The sequence below is a fragment of the Suncus etruscus genome, chromosome 10, assembly GCF_024139225.1.
Source record: "Suncus etruscus isolate mSunEtr1 chromosome 10, mSunEtr1.pri.cur, whole genome shotgun sequence".
NCBI classification, from domain to species: Eukaryota; Metazoa; Chordata; class Mammalia; order Eulipotyphla; family Soricidae; genus Suncus; species Suncus etruscus.
Genome location: NC_064857.1, coordinates 84439112 through 84460327, shown reverse-complemented (window position 1 = coordinate 84460327; position 21216 = coordinate 84439112). Strand labels below are relative to the sequence as shown.

At 42.0% G+C, this 21216-nt stretch overlaps 1 protein-coding gene across 1 annotated transcript in view; it reads right to left on the bottom strand.

The window, feature by feature from the left end:
* Nucleotides 1-471: 471 nt before the first annotated feature.
* Nucleotides 472-21216, bottom strand: part of LOC126020239 (zinc finger protein 420-like) — a 49091-nt gene continuing 28346 nt past the window's right edge. Inside the window, exons 4-7 of the mRNA XM_049781688.1 lie at nucleotides 18838-18964; nucleotides 5333-5416; nucleotides 1187-2498; nucleotides 472-1102 (exon numbers count right to left, since the gene is read on the bottom strand). Coding sequence (XP_049637645.1) covers nucleotides 514-1102; nucleotides 1187-2498; nucleotides 5333-5416; nucleotides 18838-18964 — 2112 coding nt within the window. The 3' untranslated portion in view covers nucleotides 472-513. The remainder of the gene's footprint in view (nucleotides 1103-1186; nucleotides 2499-5332; nucleotides 5417-18837; nucleotides 18965-21216) is intronic.

Here is a 21216-nt window from a genome sequence, read left to right as displayed (position 1 = left end):
AATGACTTTATCTTAAATGAGATTCTACTGAAATGACCCAGGAATCAATTTTCTAATTAATGAATTACAGTGCCAACTCCCAATGTATACTATATCAGGCACTGATTCTGTTTAATGTTGCGTTACATTTTGGTTTCTGTCCATTCTATTCTCTCTGTTTTGAAGGCTGAAGAAAATATTGAGATCAGAACTACATAAGTATTCATTTTATTAGTGCACAAAAATAAATACAGAACTCCTGGCCACCTTTCTGTATACACCATGTAATTGTGTTGTTGCATTTGTTCTCTCAATGCTATGAATACTCTTAGTCACCTTTTCGTCAAACATCAGACTTTGAACATCTGTGTGTGTCCTCTCGTGTGTGGTGAAATGTGAAGTGTGCAAACATGGGATTTCTCCCTTTTGTATGCCCTCTGGTATGATGAGACTTGCCCCCAGACTGAAGACTCAACCACTTTTTCTGCAAACATAGGGCTTCTCCCGTGTGTGTCCTTTGGTTTGTGACACAATTCAAAATCTGGCAGAAGCCTCGCCCACACTCTCTGCATAGGGCTTCCCCCCTGTGTGTGTCTTCTGGTGTGTGATGAGAGTTGACCTCTGACTAAAGCTTTGCCCACACTCTCTGCAAACATAGGGCTTCTCCCCTGTGTGTGTCCTCTGATGTGTCACGAGATTCGAAACCTGGCAGAATCCTTGCCCACACTCTCTGCAAACATAGGGCTTCTCTCCTGTGTGTGTCCTCTGGTGTTTGATGAAACCTTCCCTCAGACGAAAGGCTCGACCACATTCTCTGCAAACATAGGGCTTCTCCCCTTTGTGTGTCCTCTGGTGTGTGATAAGATGTGAATTCCGAGCAAAGCCACGTCCACACTCTCTGCAAACATAGGGTTTCTCCCCTGTGTGTGTCCTCTGGTGTGTGATGAGACTTGACCTCACACTGAAGCCTCGACCACACTCTTTGCAAACATGGGGTTTCTCCCCTGTGTGTATCCTCTGGTGTTTGTAAAGACTTGACCTCAGACTGAAGCCTCGACCACAATCTCTGCAAACATAGGGCTTCTCCCCTGTGTGTGTCCTCTGGTGTGAGATGAGACTTGACCTCACACTGAAGCCTCGTCCACACTCTCTGCAAACATGGGGTTTCTCCCCTGTGTGTATCCTCCGGTGTTTGTAAAGACTTGACTTCCGACCAAAGCCTCGTCCACACTCTCTGCAAACATACGGCTTCTCCCCTGTGTGTACCGTCTGGTGTGAGATGAGACTTGATCTCATTGTATAGCCTTGCCCACACTCCCTGCAAACATGTGGCTTCTTGCCTGTGTGTATCGTCTGGTGTGCTATGAAACGTGACCGAACACTGAAGGCTCGACTACAGAACCTGCAAATATAGGGTTTCTCCCCTGTGTGTGTCCTCTGGTGTATGATAAGACTAGACCTCTGAATGAAACCTTGCCCACATTCTCTGCAAACATAGGGCTTCTCCCCTGTGTGTGTCCTCTGGTGTGTGATGAGATGTGACCTTCGACCAAAGCCTCGTCCACACTCTCTGCAAACATGGGGCTTCTCCCTTGTGTGTGTCCTCTGGTGTCTGATAAGACTTGACCTCTCACTGAATCCACGCCCACAATCCCTGCAAGCATGGGGCTTCTCTCCTGTGTGTGTCCTCTGGTGTTTGATGAGATGTGACCTTCGACCAAACCCTCGTCCACACTCCCTGCAAACATAGGGTTTCTCCCCTGTGTGTATCCTCTTATGTATGATGAGACTTGAACTCTCACTGAAGCCCCGCCCACACTCTCTGCAAACATGGGGCTTCTCCCCTGTGTGTGTCCTCTGGTGTCTAATGAGATTTGACCTCAAACCAAAGCCTTGTCCACACTCCCTGCACACATACGGCTTCTCCCCTGTGTGTGTCCTCTGATGTTTGATGAGACTTGACCTCACACAGAAGCCAAGTCCACACTCCCTGCAAACATGGGATTTCTCCCCTGTGTGAGTCATTTGATGTGTGATGAGAATTAATCCATCGATGAACCCTTGCCCAGGCCTTCTATACTTGTCTCTTAAAATTATTGGCAAGTCTATCCTTGGAACTACTCCACCTGTGTCCTTTGGATTCTCTTTCGGGCCTGTGTTAATGTCTTCCTCCATTGTCATCTGTTTACTAGACCTATCTATTTGACCACTACAGAGTTTAGAAGAGGTTGTTGAAATTCTTTCATGCCTCCTATTAGCCAAAAGTATGGAGCTTTCTTGGTGCTTTTGACTTTCAAGTATGTCATTCTTTGGTTTGTCATGATATGGATCAGAATGTTGTACCCATTGATTCTGATCATGTGGACAGGAAGTCTCTGATTGAGGGTGCTTTCTTGCAGATGTTTCCAAGAGGATCCAAGAGGGATGACTTCGTTTCATGTGACGAATGAAGAAGTTCTGACTGGAGAAGGTGAGAGAGCAGAAGGGACAAGGATAGATTTCTGGCTTCTTGAGTTCTGCTAAAAGAGAAAGGTTTTGGTCAGAGTAGATGTTGACAAGGCTGTCTGAACCATAGTTCTATCTCCTGCTGAAGTCTGTTCTTCTAGCTTTCCTTATTTTGTTGATAAAGCAAAATAAAAATCTTCATGCTCCTAAATAGTCTAGTGGGTTTTTCTTTTTGGTTGGATTTTGTGGCCACACCTGGAGGTGTCCACACCTTACTCCTGTCTCTGCTCTGAGATCAGTACTGGCAGGGTTGGAAAACTGTATGTCATTCCATCTGCATTAATTAAATCTTGCAAAATTCAGAAAGTATGTATCCAGAAACTTTTCTTTCTTTTTGTGCCAAACCTCAGAGTACTCAGGGATTACTCTGTTTTCACTCAGCAAGTACTCTGCTGGCTGGGGAAGACCATATATGGTGCCAAGGATTGAACCTGGATTTGTACATGAAAGACAAATACCCCATCTAACGTGCAATCACTTCGACCTCTAACCTGGAACTTTTGGACTTAAAATATGTTTTGTGATCTTTTGGTACACAGCACCCTCAAGTCCTATTATTCTGTGATGTGGTTTCTAAAGGTATTTTATTGTCCTGAAATGTAGTGACACTTGATTTCATAAGCTCAAATCATCCTTAGTGACTTCCTATGAGGGAAAATCTATTAATGTCATTAAGAAGCTCCTAGAATGGAGTTGTACCAATGAAGGTATAAAAGGTTATGGTTAGAGATTATAAGTGAGTATATTTAATTTTAAATTTTGCCATCTAAAGTCATATTTAAGGGCTAGGAATATAGTACAAGGTCTATAATGCAAGTCTGGCCTGTGGACAATCCCACTTCAATCCCTGACATTGTATCTGGTCCCCCAAAGCACTGCCAGGAGTGATTCCTGAGCACAAGATTTATCCCTAAATATTAATGGGTTTATCCCATCCTCTCTCCAAAAACCCAAAAAGTCATATTTAGGGGCAGAATCATAATTCAAATGGCAAGGCCCTAGTTTTAATCCCTGAGCACTGGGTGGCCCTATGAGCAGAGCTGCATGTGACCGACTAAAGAATGAGTACAAATGCTAAGGCTGCATGCAGCATAGATCCCTAGTGCTGGATGATATACCCCGGCATCAGTACTGAATCTTGGATAACCTCTGAGAAACAGTGAAAACAACCAGTGTGGAATGGATGCAGGGATAAAGGAACTCTCACTGCTGGTGAGAATGCTGTCTAGTCAGATATGGATATAGCTCAAGAAACTGGAAATAGAGCCCAATATAATCCAGTAATACCACTCCTAGGATTAGACCCTAGGAACACAAAAAACACAATACAAAAATGTCCTCCACACTATATTCACCACAGCACTATTCACATTAGCCAAAATTAGGAAACCCAGGCACCTCACAACAGATTAGTGGCTAAAGAAAATGTGGTACACCTACACAATAGAATATTATTATCATCATATTATGAATCAGAGGAAGAGGAATAGCCATAACATAGTAAAACTCATCTGTGGGATATAAGAAAAATAAAAGACGTTATAATATTATCTCTGGTAATAATATCCAGAGACAATAGACAGACAATAGACTAACCCATGATATGTATCTTGCCACAAGAAGCAGTGAGCACAGAGCATTAACTGCACTACTAGCATGATAATGATTGTGAGAGAAATAGAATCCCAGTCTTAGAAGAAGGGTATTGCAGGGGATGGACATGGGGGAAAAGTTGCACTGGTGAAGGGCAGTATACAATTCATGACTAAAACTCAACTATGAACATTTCTGTAAACATGGTCCTTAAATAAAAATTTATTTTAAAAAGAAATTAGTTGTGGGGCCAAAGTGATAGCGCAGCAGTAGGGTGTTTGCCTTGCACGCAGCTGACCCAGGATAGACCTGGATGTCCCCAGTGTCCCATATGTTCACCCAATCCAGGAGTGATTTCTGAGCGCATAGCCAGAAATAACTCATGAGTGTCACCAGGTATGACCCAAAATACAAAAATAAAAAATAAAAAAGAGAGAATTAGTTGAATGAAACCTGGTTAAAGTGGCAACATAGGTGGAGTGATATATGTTGTTTTCAGGTACTCAATAAGCTGACATGAAAAGGCGAGACAGGTTGGGAGTGCCACAGTGAGGAGTTTGACAAAATCTACATTAGCTTTGTGCTGGGCTTGCTCATAAATGATTTAAATATTTACATAATTAAAAATATTTTAATATAAAAAGGAAAATATTTTAATATATTAAAAATATTTAAAACAAAAATATAAGACAAAAATATTTTTCTGAGTGGAGCAGAAAGAAAGCACAGCAGTGGGGCGTTTGCCTGAAGGCTGACCCAAGTTCAATTCCCATCACCCCATAATGTCCCCCAAGCCCACCAGGAGTAATTCCTGAAGCAGAGGGCCAGGATTAATCCCAACTATTATGATTGAGGGAACTTCAAAATAAAAGGAAAGAAAATCACTTCCGTGGGGATATCAAAAACCCCATAATGATCTAAGAGCAACGGTCAGAGTAAAGGGAAAAGACCTGAAAACGGCACCCCGACATGGGGCTGTGCAACCACACTGAGAGCACAAAGAAGGAGTGTAGGAATCACAGGAACTTTTTTAAATACCCACAGACATGGAATCAGAAAGAGCAGAGGCAAGACAGCAAAGCTGCAGATTATTCTGGGACTCAGCATCAAGGGAATTGAAAGGGAGCAAGAGGTCATGTACCTGGTCACGATCTGGGAGTCCCTAGACCCAAACCCAGGAACCCCATTTCACACAGGCCCAGGACAATCCACACCTAAACCTCACCCTGAGCCCAGAGACTCTTCCCACACTCACCAGCAAACAAGCTTCGTGGCAGCCTCCCCAGGGCTCCTCCTTCCAACCAGGAGATTAGCGCAGGCTTTACCCCAAAATGCCCTGCTGCAAAAGGACAATCTTGGATTAGAGACAATGAAGGGATGGGACAGCAGTCCATGCATGAGTCTAAAAATAGGCAAAACAGAATAATGAAGAACAGAATCGCTGCTCTCCAGATGCATGTTGGTTACTGCAGAGATGAGAATAGGTTAAAATAAAGTCTAATTGAGAAGAGGGCTCAAATAAAAGAGTCTAATACAGTGGAGAAATGGGGAGCAATAGGTCATATTGGCACATGGCCAATCTTCATTTGACTTCAGCATCCCCAGAACTTCCCTGAGTCCCTCAGGGACTAAGCAAAGAGTGAAAAGCAGGAGCAAAACCAAGAACTGCCAAAGCCCAAAGGTGTCTTAAAAAGAGAATGCTGGAGGCTGCTGGTCTTGATCCCCCTACCATCCTGTGCCATTTTAGAATTTCTGGTCTGTGTCTGAGTGGAGACAGGAACCCTCCAGTCCCTCCCATCGACCCTCCTTTTCCCAAACTACAAGGATGTTAGTGCATTTGCATAAGGACATTTCAATTTATATCATAGATTTCCAGGCTAACTGGACCTAGCACTTCTTTTTCCTAGAAAATATACACCTCAAAACTCAGTTGAACAAACCAATGAATTACTTTGCAATAATTTAATCATACTCAGATAACCTTGCTTGTTTATGAAAATAACCTCTAAAGCAAATTTACCTCTAGCCATTTTTATACAATCCATTCAATTCATCACTTTCTTAAACACCCTGCAACTGCAGCATTCTGATCCACCAAATCAAAGAACAGTGGGCAAACTAAGAGCTCTACTGTTGGGATTTGGAGAGAAATCCTGGCAAATTTCCAAATCCACGAAAATACCTGAGCCTTACAGATGAGGACCTAAAATCAACACTTAATGTTTCAGCAATAAATATCAAGGAGTCAATAACTGGCAAACGTAAGATATCTATAGATGAATAATTCAACCAATTCAAAGAAGAACTCTTCCAGAATGGCAGATTCCATACAAATGGAACTGAAGGAAATAAAAAAAAAAAAATGTTAGCAATCCACAATATCAGATATACACAGCTGGAGAATTGTACAAAGTCAAATAGAAAATGCAAGCCAGCATTAATAAAGAAGTCAAAAAAGGAAGGACAGACAAATCATTGGAAGAAAATGTAAGGTACCTATTGAAAAAGACAAAAGAATGATCCCCAAATGATAGGAATACCAGTGGGAGGAAAAAGTGAAAGAAGAAAAAACAGTGAGAGAGACAACAAGAGAGCAATTTCAACTCTCTGAAAAGAGGCTGCTATACAAATCAGAAGCAAAAAAACAAACAAACAAACAAAAACGTGCCAACAAAATAGATACCACCAGAAAAGCAGCAAGGCATATAGTAACCCAAATGGCAAAAAACAAACAAACCCAAAAACAAAAAAACAATAAAGAGAAAGATGGAATCTTTAAAGCAGTAAAGGAGGAAGAACCTTAAGTATAAAGAAAACCAGATCTCCCATTTAAAACAACCGAGGTACAAGCAGTGGATGACATATTCAAAGTTTTAATGAAAGAAACGTTTAAACTAGTGTCCACTACTGAGCAAACTCTCATTTACATGGGAAGGAGGGTTACAAACATTTTTGGACAAAATAGAACTCGCGATATTCATGCTAACAACCGACTCTAAATGAACTACTCAAAGAGCAATTACATAAACCAAATACCCAATTGTGACAACAAAACCCTACACAATATAATGGCACAGGACTCCTTTCTGTCAATAGTTTCCTTAAATGTCAATGAGCTAAACTCTCCCAGCAAAAGGCACAGAGTAGCAACTCAGATCAGGAAACGAAACCCAGCCACCTGCTACCTGCAAGAAAATAAAAGGATGGAAAATAATTATAATTATTGTATAATTATACAAGCTACTGATGCTTACATCAGACCAAATTGCATTCAACCTCAATAAAGTACTTAGAGACAAAGATGGACACTACATATTGACGAGGGGAAGAAGAGACCAAATAGTACTAACCCTGGTCAACATTATGCACCAAATGTAGAGCCAGTGAAATATGTAAGGCTCACAAACCTAGAGAAACATATGGATAAAAATGTGATAGTAGTGGGAGATTTGTTTCTTTTTTTTTTCTTTTAAAAGACTGGAAAGCACCCGCAGAACTCGAACCACCAGAGGTGACTGGATTCAAAGCAACGGATTGCGACTGTGAAGTAACCGCTGAGCTAAAGCCAGTCCTGTAGTGGGAGATTTCAATGCCATTATCTCCACTAGACAGATCCACTAGCCAGAACATTAGCAAGGACATAAGAATCCTAAATGAGAAACTAGAAGTAGGGCTGATGAATCTATACAGGACCTTTATTCCTCAAAAAGCTGAATACACATTCTTTTTTTTTTTTATTTAAACACCTTGATTACATACATGATTGTGTTTGGGTTTCAGTCATGTAAAGAACGCCACCCATAACCAGTGCAACATTCCCACCACCAATGTCCCAAGTCTCCCTCCTCCCCACCTAACCCCTGCCTGTACTCTAAACAGGCTCTCCATTTCCCTCATACATTCTCATTATTAGGAAAGTTCAGAATGTAGTTATTTCTCTAGTTAAACTCATCACTCTTTGGGGTGAGCTTCCTGAGGTGAGCTGGAACTTCCAGCTCTTTTCTCTTTTGTGTCTAAAAATTATTATTGCAAGAATGTCTTTCATTTTTCTTAAAACCCATAGATGAGTGAGACCATTCTGTGTTTTTCTCTCTCTCTCTGGCTTATTTCACTCAGCATAATAGATTCCGTGTACATCCATGTATAGGAAAATTTCATGACTTCATCTCTCCTGACAGCTGCATAATATTCCATTGTGTATATGTACCACAGTTTCTTTAGCCATTCATCTGTTGAAGGGCATCTTGGTTGTTTCCAGAGTCTTGCTATGGTAAATAGTGCTGCAATGAATATGGGTGTAAGGAAGGGGTTTTTGTACTGTATTTTTGTGTTCTTAGGGTATATTCCTAGGAGTGGTATAGCTGGATCATATGGGAGCTCGATTTCAAGTTTTTGGAGGAATCTCCATATCGCTTTCCATAAAAGTTGAACTAGACGGCATTCCCACCAGCAGTGGATAAGAGTTCCTTTCTCTCCACATCCCCGCCAACACTGTTTATTCTCATTCTTTGTGATGTGTGCCATTCTCTGTGGTGTGAGGTGGTATCTCATCGTTGTTTTGATTTGCATCTCCCTGATGATTAGTGATGTGGAGCACTTTTTCATGTGTCTTTTGGCCATTTGTATTTCTTTTTTGTCAAAGTGTCTGTTCATTTCTTCTCCCCATTTTTTGATGGGATTAGATGTTTTTTTCTTGTAAAGTTCTGTCAGTGCCTTGTATATTTTGGAGATTAGCCCCTTATCTGATGGGTATTGGGTGAATAGTTTCTCCCACTCAGTGGGTGGCTCTTGTATCCTGGGCACTATTTCCTTTGAGGTGCAGAAGCTTCTCAGCTTAATATATTCCCATCTGTTAATCTCTGCTTTCACTTGCTTGGAGAGTGCAGTTTCCTCCTTGAAGATGCCTGTAATGTCCTGGAGTGTCTTGCCTATGTGCTGTTCTATATATCTTATGGTTTGGGGGCTGATATCGAGGTCTTTAATCCATTTGGATTTTACCTTCGTACATGATGATAGCTGGGGGTCTAAGTTCAATTTTTTGCAAGCAGCTATCCAATTGTGCCAACACCACTTGTTGAAGAGGCTTTCCCTGCTCCATTTAGGGTTTCCTGCTCCTTTATCAAAAATTAGTTGATTGTATGTCTGGGGAAAATTTTCTCAGTATTCAAGCCTATTCCACTGATCTGAGGGCCTGTCCTTATTCCAATACCATGCTGTTTTGATAACTATTGCTTTGTAGTACAGTTTAAAGTTGGGGAAAGTAATTCCTCCCATATTCTTTTTCCCAATGATTGCTTTGGCTATTCGAGGGTGTTTATTGTTCCAAATGAATTTCAAAAGTGTCTGATCCACGTCTTTGAAGAATGTCATGGGTATCTTTAGAGGGATAGCATTAAATCTGTATAATGCCTTGGGGAGTATTGCCATTTTGATGATGTTAATCCTGCCAATCCACGAGCAGGGTATGCATTTCCATTTCCGCGTGTCCTCTCTTATTTCTTGGAGCAGAGTTTTATAGTTCTCTCTGTATAGGTCCTTCACATTTTTAGTCAAGTTGATTCCAAGATATTTGAGTTTGTGTGGCACTATTGTGAATGGGGTTGTTTTCTTAATGTCCATTTCTTCCTTATTACTGTTGGTGTATAGAAAGGCCATTGATTTTTGTGTGTTAATTTTGTAGCCTGCCACCTTGCTATATGAGTCTATTGTTTCTAGAAGCTTTTTGGTAGAGTCTTTAGGGTTTTCTAAGTAGAGTATCATGTCATCTGCAAACAGTGAGAGCTTGACTTCTTCCTTTCCTATCTGGATTCCCTTGATATCTTTTTCTTGCCTAATCGCTATAGCAAGTACTTCCAGTGCTATGTTGAATAGGAGTGGTGAGAGAGGACAGCCTTGTCTTGTACCAGAATTTAGAGGGAAGGCTTTTAGTTTTTCTCCATTGAGGATAATATTTGCCGTTGGCTTGTGGTAGATGGCTTCAACTAGATTGAGAAAGGTTCCTTCCATTCCCATCTTGCTGAGAGTTTTGATCAAGAATGGGTGTTGGACCTTATCAAATGCTTTCTCTGCATCTATTGATATGATCATGTGGTTTTTATTTTTCTTGTTATTGATGTTGTGTATGATGTTGATAGATTTATGGATGTTAAACCAGCCTTGCATTCCTGGGATGAAACCTACTTGATCATAGTGGATGATCTTCTTAATGAGGCATTGAATCCTATTTGCCAGGATTTTGTTGAGGATCTTTGCATCTGCATTCATCAGCGATATTGGTCTGTAATTTTCTTTTTTTGTAGCATCTCTGTCTGGTTTAGGTATCAAGGTGATGTTGGCTTCATAAAAGCTATTTGGAAGTGTTTCCGTTTGTTCAATTTCATGAAAGAGTCTTGCCAGGATTGGTAGTAGTTCCTCTTGGAAAGTTTGAAAGAATTCATTAGTGAATCCATCTGGGCCTGGGCTTTTGTTTTTCGGCAGACCTTTGATTACCATTCTAATTTCATCTATGGTGATGGGGGTGTTTAGATATGCTACATCCTCTTCCTTCAACCGTGGAAGATTATAAGAGTCCAAGAATTTATCCATTTCTTCCAGGTTCTCATTTTTAGTGGCGTAGAGTTTCTCAAAGTAGTTTCTGATTACCCTTTGAATCTCTCTCATATCAGTAGTGATCTCTCCTTTTTCATTCCTAATACGAGTTATCAAGTTTCTCTCTCTTTCTTTGTTAGGTTTGCCAGTGGTCTATCAATCTTGTTTATTTTTTCAAAGAACCAACTTCTGCTTTCGTTGATCTTTCGGATTGTTTTTTGGGTTTCCACTTCATTGATTTCTGCTCTCAGCTTTGTTATTTCCTTCTGTCTTCCTATTTTTGGGTCCTTTTGTTGAGCATTTTCTAGTTCTATTAGCTGTGTCATTAGGCTACTCAGGTAAGCTCCTTCTTCCTTCCTGATGTGTGCTTGCAAAGCTATAAATTTTCCTCTCAGTACTGCTTTTGCTGTGTCCCATAAGTTCTGATAGTTTGTGTCTTGATTGTCATTTGTTTCCAGGAACCTTTTGATTTCCTCCTTGATTTCATCTCGGACCCACTGGTTATTGAGTATGAGGCTGTTTAACTTCCAGGTGTTAAGGTTTTTCTTCTGAGTCCCTTTGGAGTTCACAAATAATTTCAGAGCCTTGTGGTCAGCAAAGGCAGTCTGCAAAATTTCTATCTTCTTGATCTTATGGAGGTATGTTTTATGTGCCAGCATGTAGTCTATCCTGGAGAATGTCCCATGTACATTGGAGAAGAATGTGTATCCAGGTTTCTGGGGGTGGAGTGTCCTATATATATCCACTAAGCCTCTTTCTTCCATTTCTCTCCTCAGGTCTAGTATATTCTTGTTGGGTTTCAGTCTGGTTGACCTATCCAGTGTTGACAAAGCCGTGTTAAGGTCCCCCACAATTATTGTGTTGTTATTGATATTATTTTTCAGATTTGTCAACAGTTGTATTAAATATTTTGCTGGCCCCTCATTCGGTGCATATATGTTTAGGAGAGTTATTTCTTCCTGCTCTACATACCCCTTGATTAATATAAAATGTCCATCTTTGTCCCTTACAACCTTCCTGAGTATAAAGTTTGCATTATCTGATATTAGTATGGCCACTCCAGCTTTTTCATGGGTGTTGTTTGCTTGGATAATTTTTCTCCAGCCTTTTATTTTGAGTCTATGTTTGTTCTGACTATTCAGGTGCGTTTCTTGTAGGCAGCAGAAGGTTGGATTGAGTTTTTTGATCCATTTAGCCACTCTGTGTCTCTTAACTGGTGCATTTAGTCCATTGACATTGAGAGAAAGAATTGTCCTGGGATTTAACGTCATCTTTATTTCAAAATTTGGTGTGTCTTTTGGGTAGTCTTGTCTTAGATTAGGTCTTTCAGTTTTTCTCTTAAGACTGGTTTTGTGTCTGTGAAGTTTCTGAGCTGTTTTTTGTCTGTGAAACCATGTATTCTTCCGTCAAACCGGAAAGTGAGTTTTGCTGGGTATAGTATTCTGGGTGAAGCATTCATTTCATTCAGTCTTGTCACAATATCCCACCACTGCTTTCTGGCATTGAGTGTTTCTGGTGACAGGTCTGCTGTAAATCTCAGGGAAGCTTGCTTGAACGTAATTTCCCCTTTTGATCTTGCTGTTTTCAGAATTCTGTCTCTATCTGTGGGATTTGTCATTGTGACTAGGATGTGTCTTGGGGTGTTTTTTCTGGGGTCTCTTTTGGTTGGTACTCTTCGAGCATGTAGGATTTGATCACCTATATTCTTTAGCTCTGGAAGTTTCTCTTTAATGATGTTCTTGACCATTGATTCTTCCTGGGAATTTTCTTCCTGGGTCTCTGGGACTCCAATGATTCTTAAGTTGTTTCTGTTGATCTTATCATAGACTTCTATTTTCATCTGTTCCCATTCTTTGACTAATTTTTCCGTTGTCTGCTCATTTGCTTTAAGTTTTTTGTCCAATCTCTCCTGCTGTATGGAATTGTTATGTATCTCATCTTCCACAGCACCAAGTCTATTCTCAGCTTCTGATACCCTGTCCCAGAGCTTATCCATTTTGTCATTCACTTCGTTTACTGACTTTTTCAGGCTCGTTAATTGATATGTTATTTCAGTTTGGAGTTTTGTGATTTCTGTCTTCATATTTTCTTGGTTCTTATTAGTGTTCTGTTCAACTCGATCCATGGTTTCTTGGAGTCCGTTGAGCATCTTCCATATTGCTAGTCTAAAGTCCTTATCTGAGAGGTTGATTAGTTGGTTGGTCATTATCTGGTCCTCAGAATTGTCCTCTTCATTCTCTATGTCTGATGCTGGCCTGCGTTGTTTCCCCATTGTCACACTTGTATTTTGGGTTTTTCTACGTGTTGTGGTGGTATTCATTGGCTAGATGATGTAGGCAGCACACTTCTCTGGCTCCGCCCTTTCTGGATGGGCTGACTTGCCTCTACGGGAGGGGAGTCCTCCGTGGATGAAGCCTCACACTGGATCAAATCTTAGGCCCAAGCATTCAAGGGAGAAGACAGTTCGAAAAGGAATGCTTGCTTCTGTGTTATAGCTCAGTTCTTAGTGTGATTTTTTCTTCTTGTTACGATGGTGTTCTTTTCTTAGAAAGAGCGCACGGCCGCGTAGCGAAGCGGAGCCTCTTTTTTGGAGCCTCTTTTGCCCCATTCCCAAGAGTTTCACGCAAGAGGACAGTAGAGAAACACTTACAAGGAGCACTCACAGTTAGGCTCCACTGGGCGGGCGCAGATTCGTGGCTTTTCCCTGCCTGATGTCCCAAACAGTGCAGCTGGCTTCTGCGAAAGCCCGCCGGTTTTCACGTTCTGGAGACCCGCCCTGGAAATGGCGTCTGGGAGAGCAGATTTCTGGAGCCTCTTTGGCCCCACTCCCAAGAGTTTCACGCAAGAGGACAGTAGAGAAACACTTACAAGGAGCACTCACAGTTAGGCTCCACTGGGCGGGCGCAGATTCGTGGCTTTTCCCTGCCTGATGTCCCAAACAGGGCAGCTGGCTTCTGCGAAAGCCCGCCGGTTTTGAATACACATTCTTAAGTGCACTTGGAAACTTCTCTAGGAGAGGCATTTCAGGACACAAGTCTAACAAACATAAACTCACAGAAAGAAAAATCAGGGGCCGGAGAGATAGCATGGAGGTAAGGCGTTTGCCTTTCATGCAGGAGGTCATCGGTTCGAATCCCGGCGTCCCATATGGTCCCCCGTGCCTGCCAGGAGCAATTTCTGAGCATGGAGCCAGGAATAACCCCTGAGCACTGCCGGGTGTGACCCAAAAAAAAAAAAAAGAAAAGAAAAATCATACCAAGCACCATATCACATCACAATGCCACAGAGATTAAGACTGATTGTAAAAAGAATAACACCTGGAAACTAAACAACGTACTGCTCAAAAAAAGCTGGATCAAAGAGGAAATCAAGGAATAAAGAGATTCCTTGAGATAAATGATAATGAAGGGAAAAACTGACTAAATCTATGGGACACAGCTAAAGCAGTAATTTGGGGACACTGATAGCAATAGAGGCCTATATGAGGAAAGAAAAAGACAAAATCAATGACCTAAAGGGACTCTTTAAATATCTCCTTAAATAGCTAATAGCAAAGGAACCCAAATATAAGCAGAAGAGAAACAAAAACCAGAGCAGAAATCAGCAATATAGGATCAACAAAAACAATACAAATAATTGATGAGACCAGGAGCTGGTTTTTATTTAATACCGTATTTTCCCGCGTATAAGACGACCTGGCGTATAAGACGACTCCCTAATTTTACAGTTAAAACATAGGTTTAGGTGTATATTTGCTGTATAAGACAGAATGTTCCTGTGCTGCAACTGTATCTTCCACAGTGAGCCTATCACAACAAGCAAAGGTCCAAAGGTTATACTGTAATAGACGTCCTCTCTCACTCTGGCCAATCTGAGCAGGCTTTTTACAGTGTAGATTCGGGTACAGAACACTGTATAATTTACATGCATAAAAAGCCTGCTTGGATTGGTTGAGTTAGAGAGGCGGTTCGAGCAGGCTGGCAGTGATTGGTGCAGGATCAAGTTGGAAAATTCGTTTTGTGGCAATATTCAGACAATTTTCGTTTAGCGGCATATTGAAACATTTTTCAGAATATACTCAGCTTATAAGATGAACCCCAATTTTCAGTTGACTTTTTTTGTTTCAAAAGTCGTCTTATACGCCGGAAAATATGATAAATAAACAAACAAGATAGACAAACAGCTAGTAAGACAATGAAAAAAAGAGGAAATATTCGAATATATTGGATTAGAAATGAAAGGGGAGAGATTACAACAGAATCCCAAGAAATCCAAGATACCATAGGAGTTTATTATGAATAAGTGTATTCATTTAAGCTACAGAACCTAGAACCTTGATGGCGAAACTATGGCATGCGTGCCACTCACGCAAGGTCTTGCAGCTGGCACGCGGAAAGGTCCACAATTAAGATATGTGGCAAGCAGCAGGAGGCCAGTGTGCCATGTCTGCTTTGCAGCTCACCTGGCAACAGGGCCAGAGGATAGGGCATTGTGTAGCAGTTTGGGCACTCGGGCTCAAAAAGGTTAGCATCACTGACCTAGAAGAAATGGACAGATTCTGGAAAAATATCTTCCAATACTGAATGAGGAAGTAAAAAGCCTAAAGAGGCTGATCACAAGCAAGAAAATGGAAACAGTAAATAAGAAACCCACCAGGACCAGGTGGGTTTACGGGTGAATTTTATCAAACGTTCAGAGATGAGTTACCATCATTGACTATCCAAAACATCGAAAAGATGGTAATCTTCCCAATTCCTTCTATGAAGCTAATATCATACTCATTCTCAAAGCTTACAGATACTACCAAGAAGAAATTTCAATAATGAACATAGATGCAAAAATCCTTAACAAAATCTTAGCAAACCAAATTCAACAACACATCAAAAGGATTATAATCATGACCAAGTAGGTTTTATCTCAAGAATACAAGGATGGATCAATATACACAAATAAATCAAATCATATACATCAGTTAAAGGAAAGACAAAAATCACATGATCATATCCATCGTTGCAGAGAGAGCATTTGACTTTGTCAAACACCTATTCATGAAGAAAACCCTCAACAAAATAGGTGTGAAAGGAACCTTCCTCAAGATAGTAATAGCTACCTATTAAAATGCCTCAGCCAACATTATTTTTAATGGCAAAAAACTGAAAGCATTTCACTAGGGTCAGGCACTAGGCACTCTGCCTCCACTCTTAATCATCATAGTATTTGAAGTCCAAATAATAGCAATCAGACAAGAGAAGGAAATCAAAGAATCCAAATCAGAAAGGAGAAAATGAAACTATATTTGCAGATGACAAGATGATATAAATAGAAGACCCTAAAGAACACACACAAAAGCTCCTAGAAACAAAAATCAATACAGCAAAGTGACCAGCTACAAAATACATACGCAAAAGACAGTTGCAAATACAAATAATGACTTTATACAAATAATGACTTTTATGACAAATAATGAGATCAAAGAGCCTATCCCATTTAAAATACTGTTCAAAGGGGCCAGAGTGATAGCACAGTAGTAGGGCATTTGACTGACCCTGGGCAGACCCAGGTTTCATACTTCCATCCCATATGATCCCCCTAGCCTGCCAGGAGCAATTTCTGAATGCAGAGCCAGGAGTTTGCATTCAACTTTAGTGGTTTAATATCAGTTTGCATAGTTCCAAAGAAATGCAAAATGTTAAATTTTTAAAAGTTCTCAGATATACTAGTGAATGTTTCCTAATTGCTGTGATTTTGTTTGTGCATATTATTTAGCAACTTTTTTTTTTTGTTTTGTTTTTGGGCCACACCCTGTGACGCTCAGGGGTTACTCCTGGCTATGTGCTCAGAAGTGGCTCCTGGCTTGGGGGACCATATGGGACGCCGGGGGATCGAACCGCGGTCCTGTCCAAGGCTAGCGCAGGTAAGGCAGGCACCTTACCTCTTGCGCCACCGCCCGGCCCCATTATTTAGCAACTTATTCACAAATTATGTCTGCAACAATGTTCTAGTGTCTTTGTCCACAGAAGTATGTGGAAAAGGAAATTTGATACTATACTTTTATTAAGTGCTCATTATAAGAATCTTTAGCAAACTTATTTTTAAACTACAGAAATGTTCTTGTGATTTTGTTTAGAAATGTCTATGAGAAGAAATTCAAATGTTCTAAACTTATATTACAGTGCTCAGTGTAAGAATGTTGGAGAATTTTCAAATGAAGTGTATCTGCAGAAAGGTGCTAATGTTCATGTTCAGAGAAGTCTATGAAAAAAATTATATGATGAGACAAAGATATGGAAAAAATGGATTGTTTGAGAATATGTATGCACAATCTGACCTTTGATGCTTTTATAGCAAACTTTTCTGTGCCTACTGCAAAATACTCATTTTTATAACAACTGATCTAGGGTTCCTGCCTCTGGTGGCGAAAAGCAGAACTTATAGCTTTTCCTATTTCTGATTTGTTTTAAACAGAAAGGGTAGAATTATAACATGACACTCAGCTATTAACCCAAAACAAAGAAATTCCCCCCATCTTCCTCTATCCCTTAAATCTCTTTTTTAAAAATATACAGCCCACCTGGATTACTCTGAACCTTTCCCCTCTTGGTATATAGGGAATTGGTTTTATAAAAAAAAAAAAGATGGAGTTCTGGCTTTGGTTCACAGAGACCAAGAGAGAGGAGCCATTACTCTTGCCTGATTAGCTGGATTATTTCTTTGCCACTACACTGCTTAAGACCTCTCCAATGGGAGTTAGAAATATATGCAAGTGATCTTACAACTCGTGGATTTTATTTTACAATCACTTATCATTAGGGAAATCCAAATCAAGAAAACATTGAGATATCATCTTATACCAGTGAACACAGCACATATCAAAAACATTGGGAACAATCTCTGCTGGTGGGGATGTAGACAGAAAGGAACTCTCCTCCACTCCTGGGGGGAATGCTGCCTGATCCAATTCCTATGGGAAATCGTATGGAGGGTTCTCACTACCCTCAAAATTGAGCTGCCACATGACCAGGCAAACCCTCTTTTGGGTCTGTATCCCCCACACAGAAACACATTCATCCAAATAGTATGTCTTAAAAAGGAGAGGTTGAACTGATGGAAGTAAGGGCATGTGACATGATCAGAGCTGACAATGATTCGATCCCAGGAAGCATACAGCTTCCTCCAAGCCCTACCAGAGGGGTTCTGGGTGCATATCTGAGCATAAGCCACTGGATTGCCTGTGTAGTCTAAATACAAAAACAAACAAAAAAGTCGAACTATCTGTGGCCTGAGAAGGGACACAATGTATTAGGTAACATGCTCTGCATTTAGGAACATCAGATTTGATACCAGCCCAAAATAATGTTCCAATAGCCACAGGGGAGACCCCAAGATCTGCTATCGAGTGGAACTTTTGAAATCATGAAAAGAAATTAACTCACACATCAATTCTTCAGTCTACTTAGGATTGAAACAATAGTAGAAAGGAGAGCACGTGACCATAAACAGGACAACCCAGGGATGATCTCTGGCAACCAAAATGATGCCGAAATCCGTCAGGAGTGATCCTTGAATCAGAGTTCAGAGATCACACAGTTCATAAAATCACATCATTTTTGGCCAAACCCACAGTAATCAGGATCAACTTCTGGGTCTGTGCTCAGGACACAGAGGACACCAGTCAGGTTTAGGGGAGCATATGCAGAGCAGGGGATCAAATCCACTTTGGCCCAGGTATGGTAAACCACAGAAATAATGTATATAGCTAGTCGCTGAAAAGACATTTACAAATATAAAGTTAGATTTATCTAAGAACTAAAATCAGAGGCTGAGGGTCAGAACAGTAGGGAAACAGGACCAGAGAGATAGCACAGCGGTAGGACATTTTCCTTGCATCAGGCCAACCCAGGACAGACCCTGATTCGATTCCTGGCATCCCATATGATCCCCTGAACCTACCAGGAGCAATTTCTGAGTGTAGAGCCAGGAAAAGACCTGAACGCTGCCAGGTATGGCACAAAAACAAAGTAAATAAATAAATAAACAATATGGATGGGCTTAACCTTGGGCTCAGCAGAATCATGTCCCTGGTTGAGCCCATATCCCTGCCTGACCCAGGCACCTCCCTGTCACCCCAGGCTGTAGCCCACAGCAGTGGCCCAGTGACAGGGCAGCTCTCACCTACTGCCTGCAGGTGCTCATAGGTCTCCAGCATCACATCCCTGTAGAGCCTCCTCTGAGAGACGTCTAGGCACCGCCATTCCTCCGGGGAGAAGCTCACAGCCACATCAGGGAAGGTCACCAAGCCCTAAACACACACAAAGGAGAAGGTCAGGACCCAGAGTCCTAGGGGGGGATATAGGATCCCTTAGGGTCCTAGAGAACACAGAATCTCTCCAATCTGCTCTAGCAAGCACACAGCCTCCACATCCTCTCTCCAAGGGCACCCACAGGAGAAAGTTTCCAGACATCATGCTAGAAAGCCTCATCAGCCAACACGATATGCCGACAGTATTCAAAAAGTTCTTTGGAGGTGCTGCTTTGCACACAGACCACTCAGGGCCAATCTGTGCATTAGATTCACGGAGCACTGGTGGGTGAATCTAAGACAGCAGAGACAAAAGGACCTAAAACAGCAACTCTGAGTGTGGCCCAAAATGCTAAACACACACTAGCGCCTCCTACCACCAGAGCCCATCTCTGCCCAGGACACAAGCAGTGAGAAGGTAAATTCGGGGTTCATTGAGTGAATCAAACCTTTGCTTGGGGATATCAGCACTCATGGTTTCTTCCCAAACAAATCCCTCCTGGTGCAGGTCAAAATGACCCACTTCAGGTCTGAGTGACAGCACAGCAGTATGACATTTGTCTTGCATGCAGCCAACACCAGACAGACTCTGGTTCTAATCCCAGCATCCTATATAGTCCCTCAAGCCTGCCAGTAGTGATTTCTGAGAGCAGAGCAAGAAGTGACCTCTGAGTGCCGCTGGGTATGGACCACCCTGCCCCCAAGAAAAAAAATGAGCCAACGCCCAGCAAACACGGCTTCCAGAAAGATCCTTTGCTCTTGTTTCCCAATTAGAACCACAAGCCATGGGACCACAAACAAGGAGGCTCTTGTTTACTGAGGAGAAATGTGGCTGCAGGGAGGAGCCTAACTCTGCAGAGTGAAGGACAAAAGAGTTGAAATGCATGTCCTAACTTTGAGCAACAGTAGCAGGGAGGGTGCAGATAGGGACAACTCAGGATCAATCCAAGGCACAGGCTAGTGTCCCCTATGTTGCCTGGAGCAAACACTCCATAGAGTGAAGGAAAAGCCTGAGCACTACTGTGGCACAAAATACAGAACAAATAAAGCAGACACAGCACAGCACAAAGCACCTAAAACTAAAAGCAAACAAAGCCCACAGGAAAATACACATGTAGGAAAGTTCCTTGCTGTGTTCTTACAGGTAAGGCAGAAAATTCTTCAACTGGAGCCCAGAAGTAGGGACTCAGGCATTAATCTGGCATCTAAGAGCAGCAAAAAAATACTAAAGAACCCTGTGCTGGACCGGACCATCAAGACAATTTGGTAGGCGCTGGCCTCAGATGGGGCTGTCCCAGGCTGAGTCCCTGATACCCCATAGAGTCCCAGCCCCAGAAGGTATGATTCCAGAGTGCAGAGCCAGAAGAATTTCCTTGCAGCTTTGCTGCCATAAATCAGAAATTAATCAAAGAGCCTTCCTCCAGGTGAGGGAGGAATGTTATTTTATGGCAAAAATCCTGGGATCAAAGTCTCCTTCACCAACACCCAGGTTTATATTACCAGGAGCTCAACCCTGGAACCTGGCATCCAATACAGTCTCTGACTGGCAGGGGAGACCTAAGAACACTGAGTCGGCAGGAAGGTTTGAGCAACACCTGCTTAGCCCCCAAAATAAACACAAGACAGCCAAAAAAAAAAAGAAGGGGCCGGGTGGTGGCGCTAAAGGTAAGGTGTCTGCCTTGCCAGCACTAGCCTAGGACGGACCGAGGTTCGATCCCCCAGTGTCCCATATGGTCCCCCAAGCCAGGAGCGACTTCTGAGCGCATAGCCAGGAGTAACCCCTGAGCGTCAAATGGGTGTGGCCCAAAAACCAAAAAAAAAAAAAAAAGAAGAAGAAGAAAGAAAAGACCAAACTGCAGAGAGCAGGGCCCCAAGGAGTGCCAGCAGCCACACCCATCCCCAACTTCCTTCCTAAAACCTCTCTGAGCCCCCCAGGTCTCAGGGGCTTCCACTCCTTCCCCCTACCCTGTCCTTCTCAGAGTCCACACTGCCCCTTACCTAGGGACAGGACGTCAGATGGTGAGACCCCATCTTCTCTGGTCTGGATTATTCCCCAAGAGCAGCAACAAGGTCCACTGGAGAAAAGTCGCAGCCATGAGCAACAAAGATGAGCACAGTCCCCGCCTAGCCGCTTCCCGCAGTGTCTTGCTGGATCCCAACCCTGATCAGCACATCTGAGCCAGCCATCCAGCCCCTGCTCCTTTAGAAGGAACATGTGGCAAGCGCCCAAGTAGCGTGCTGTCCAGCCAAGT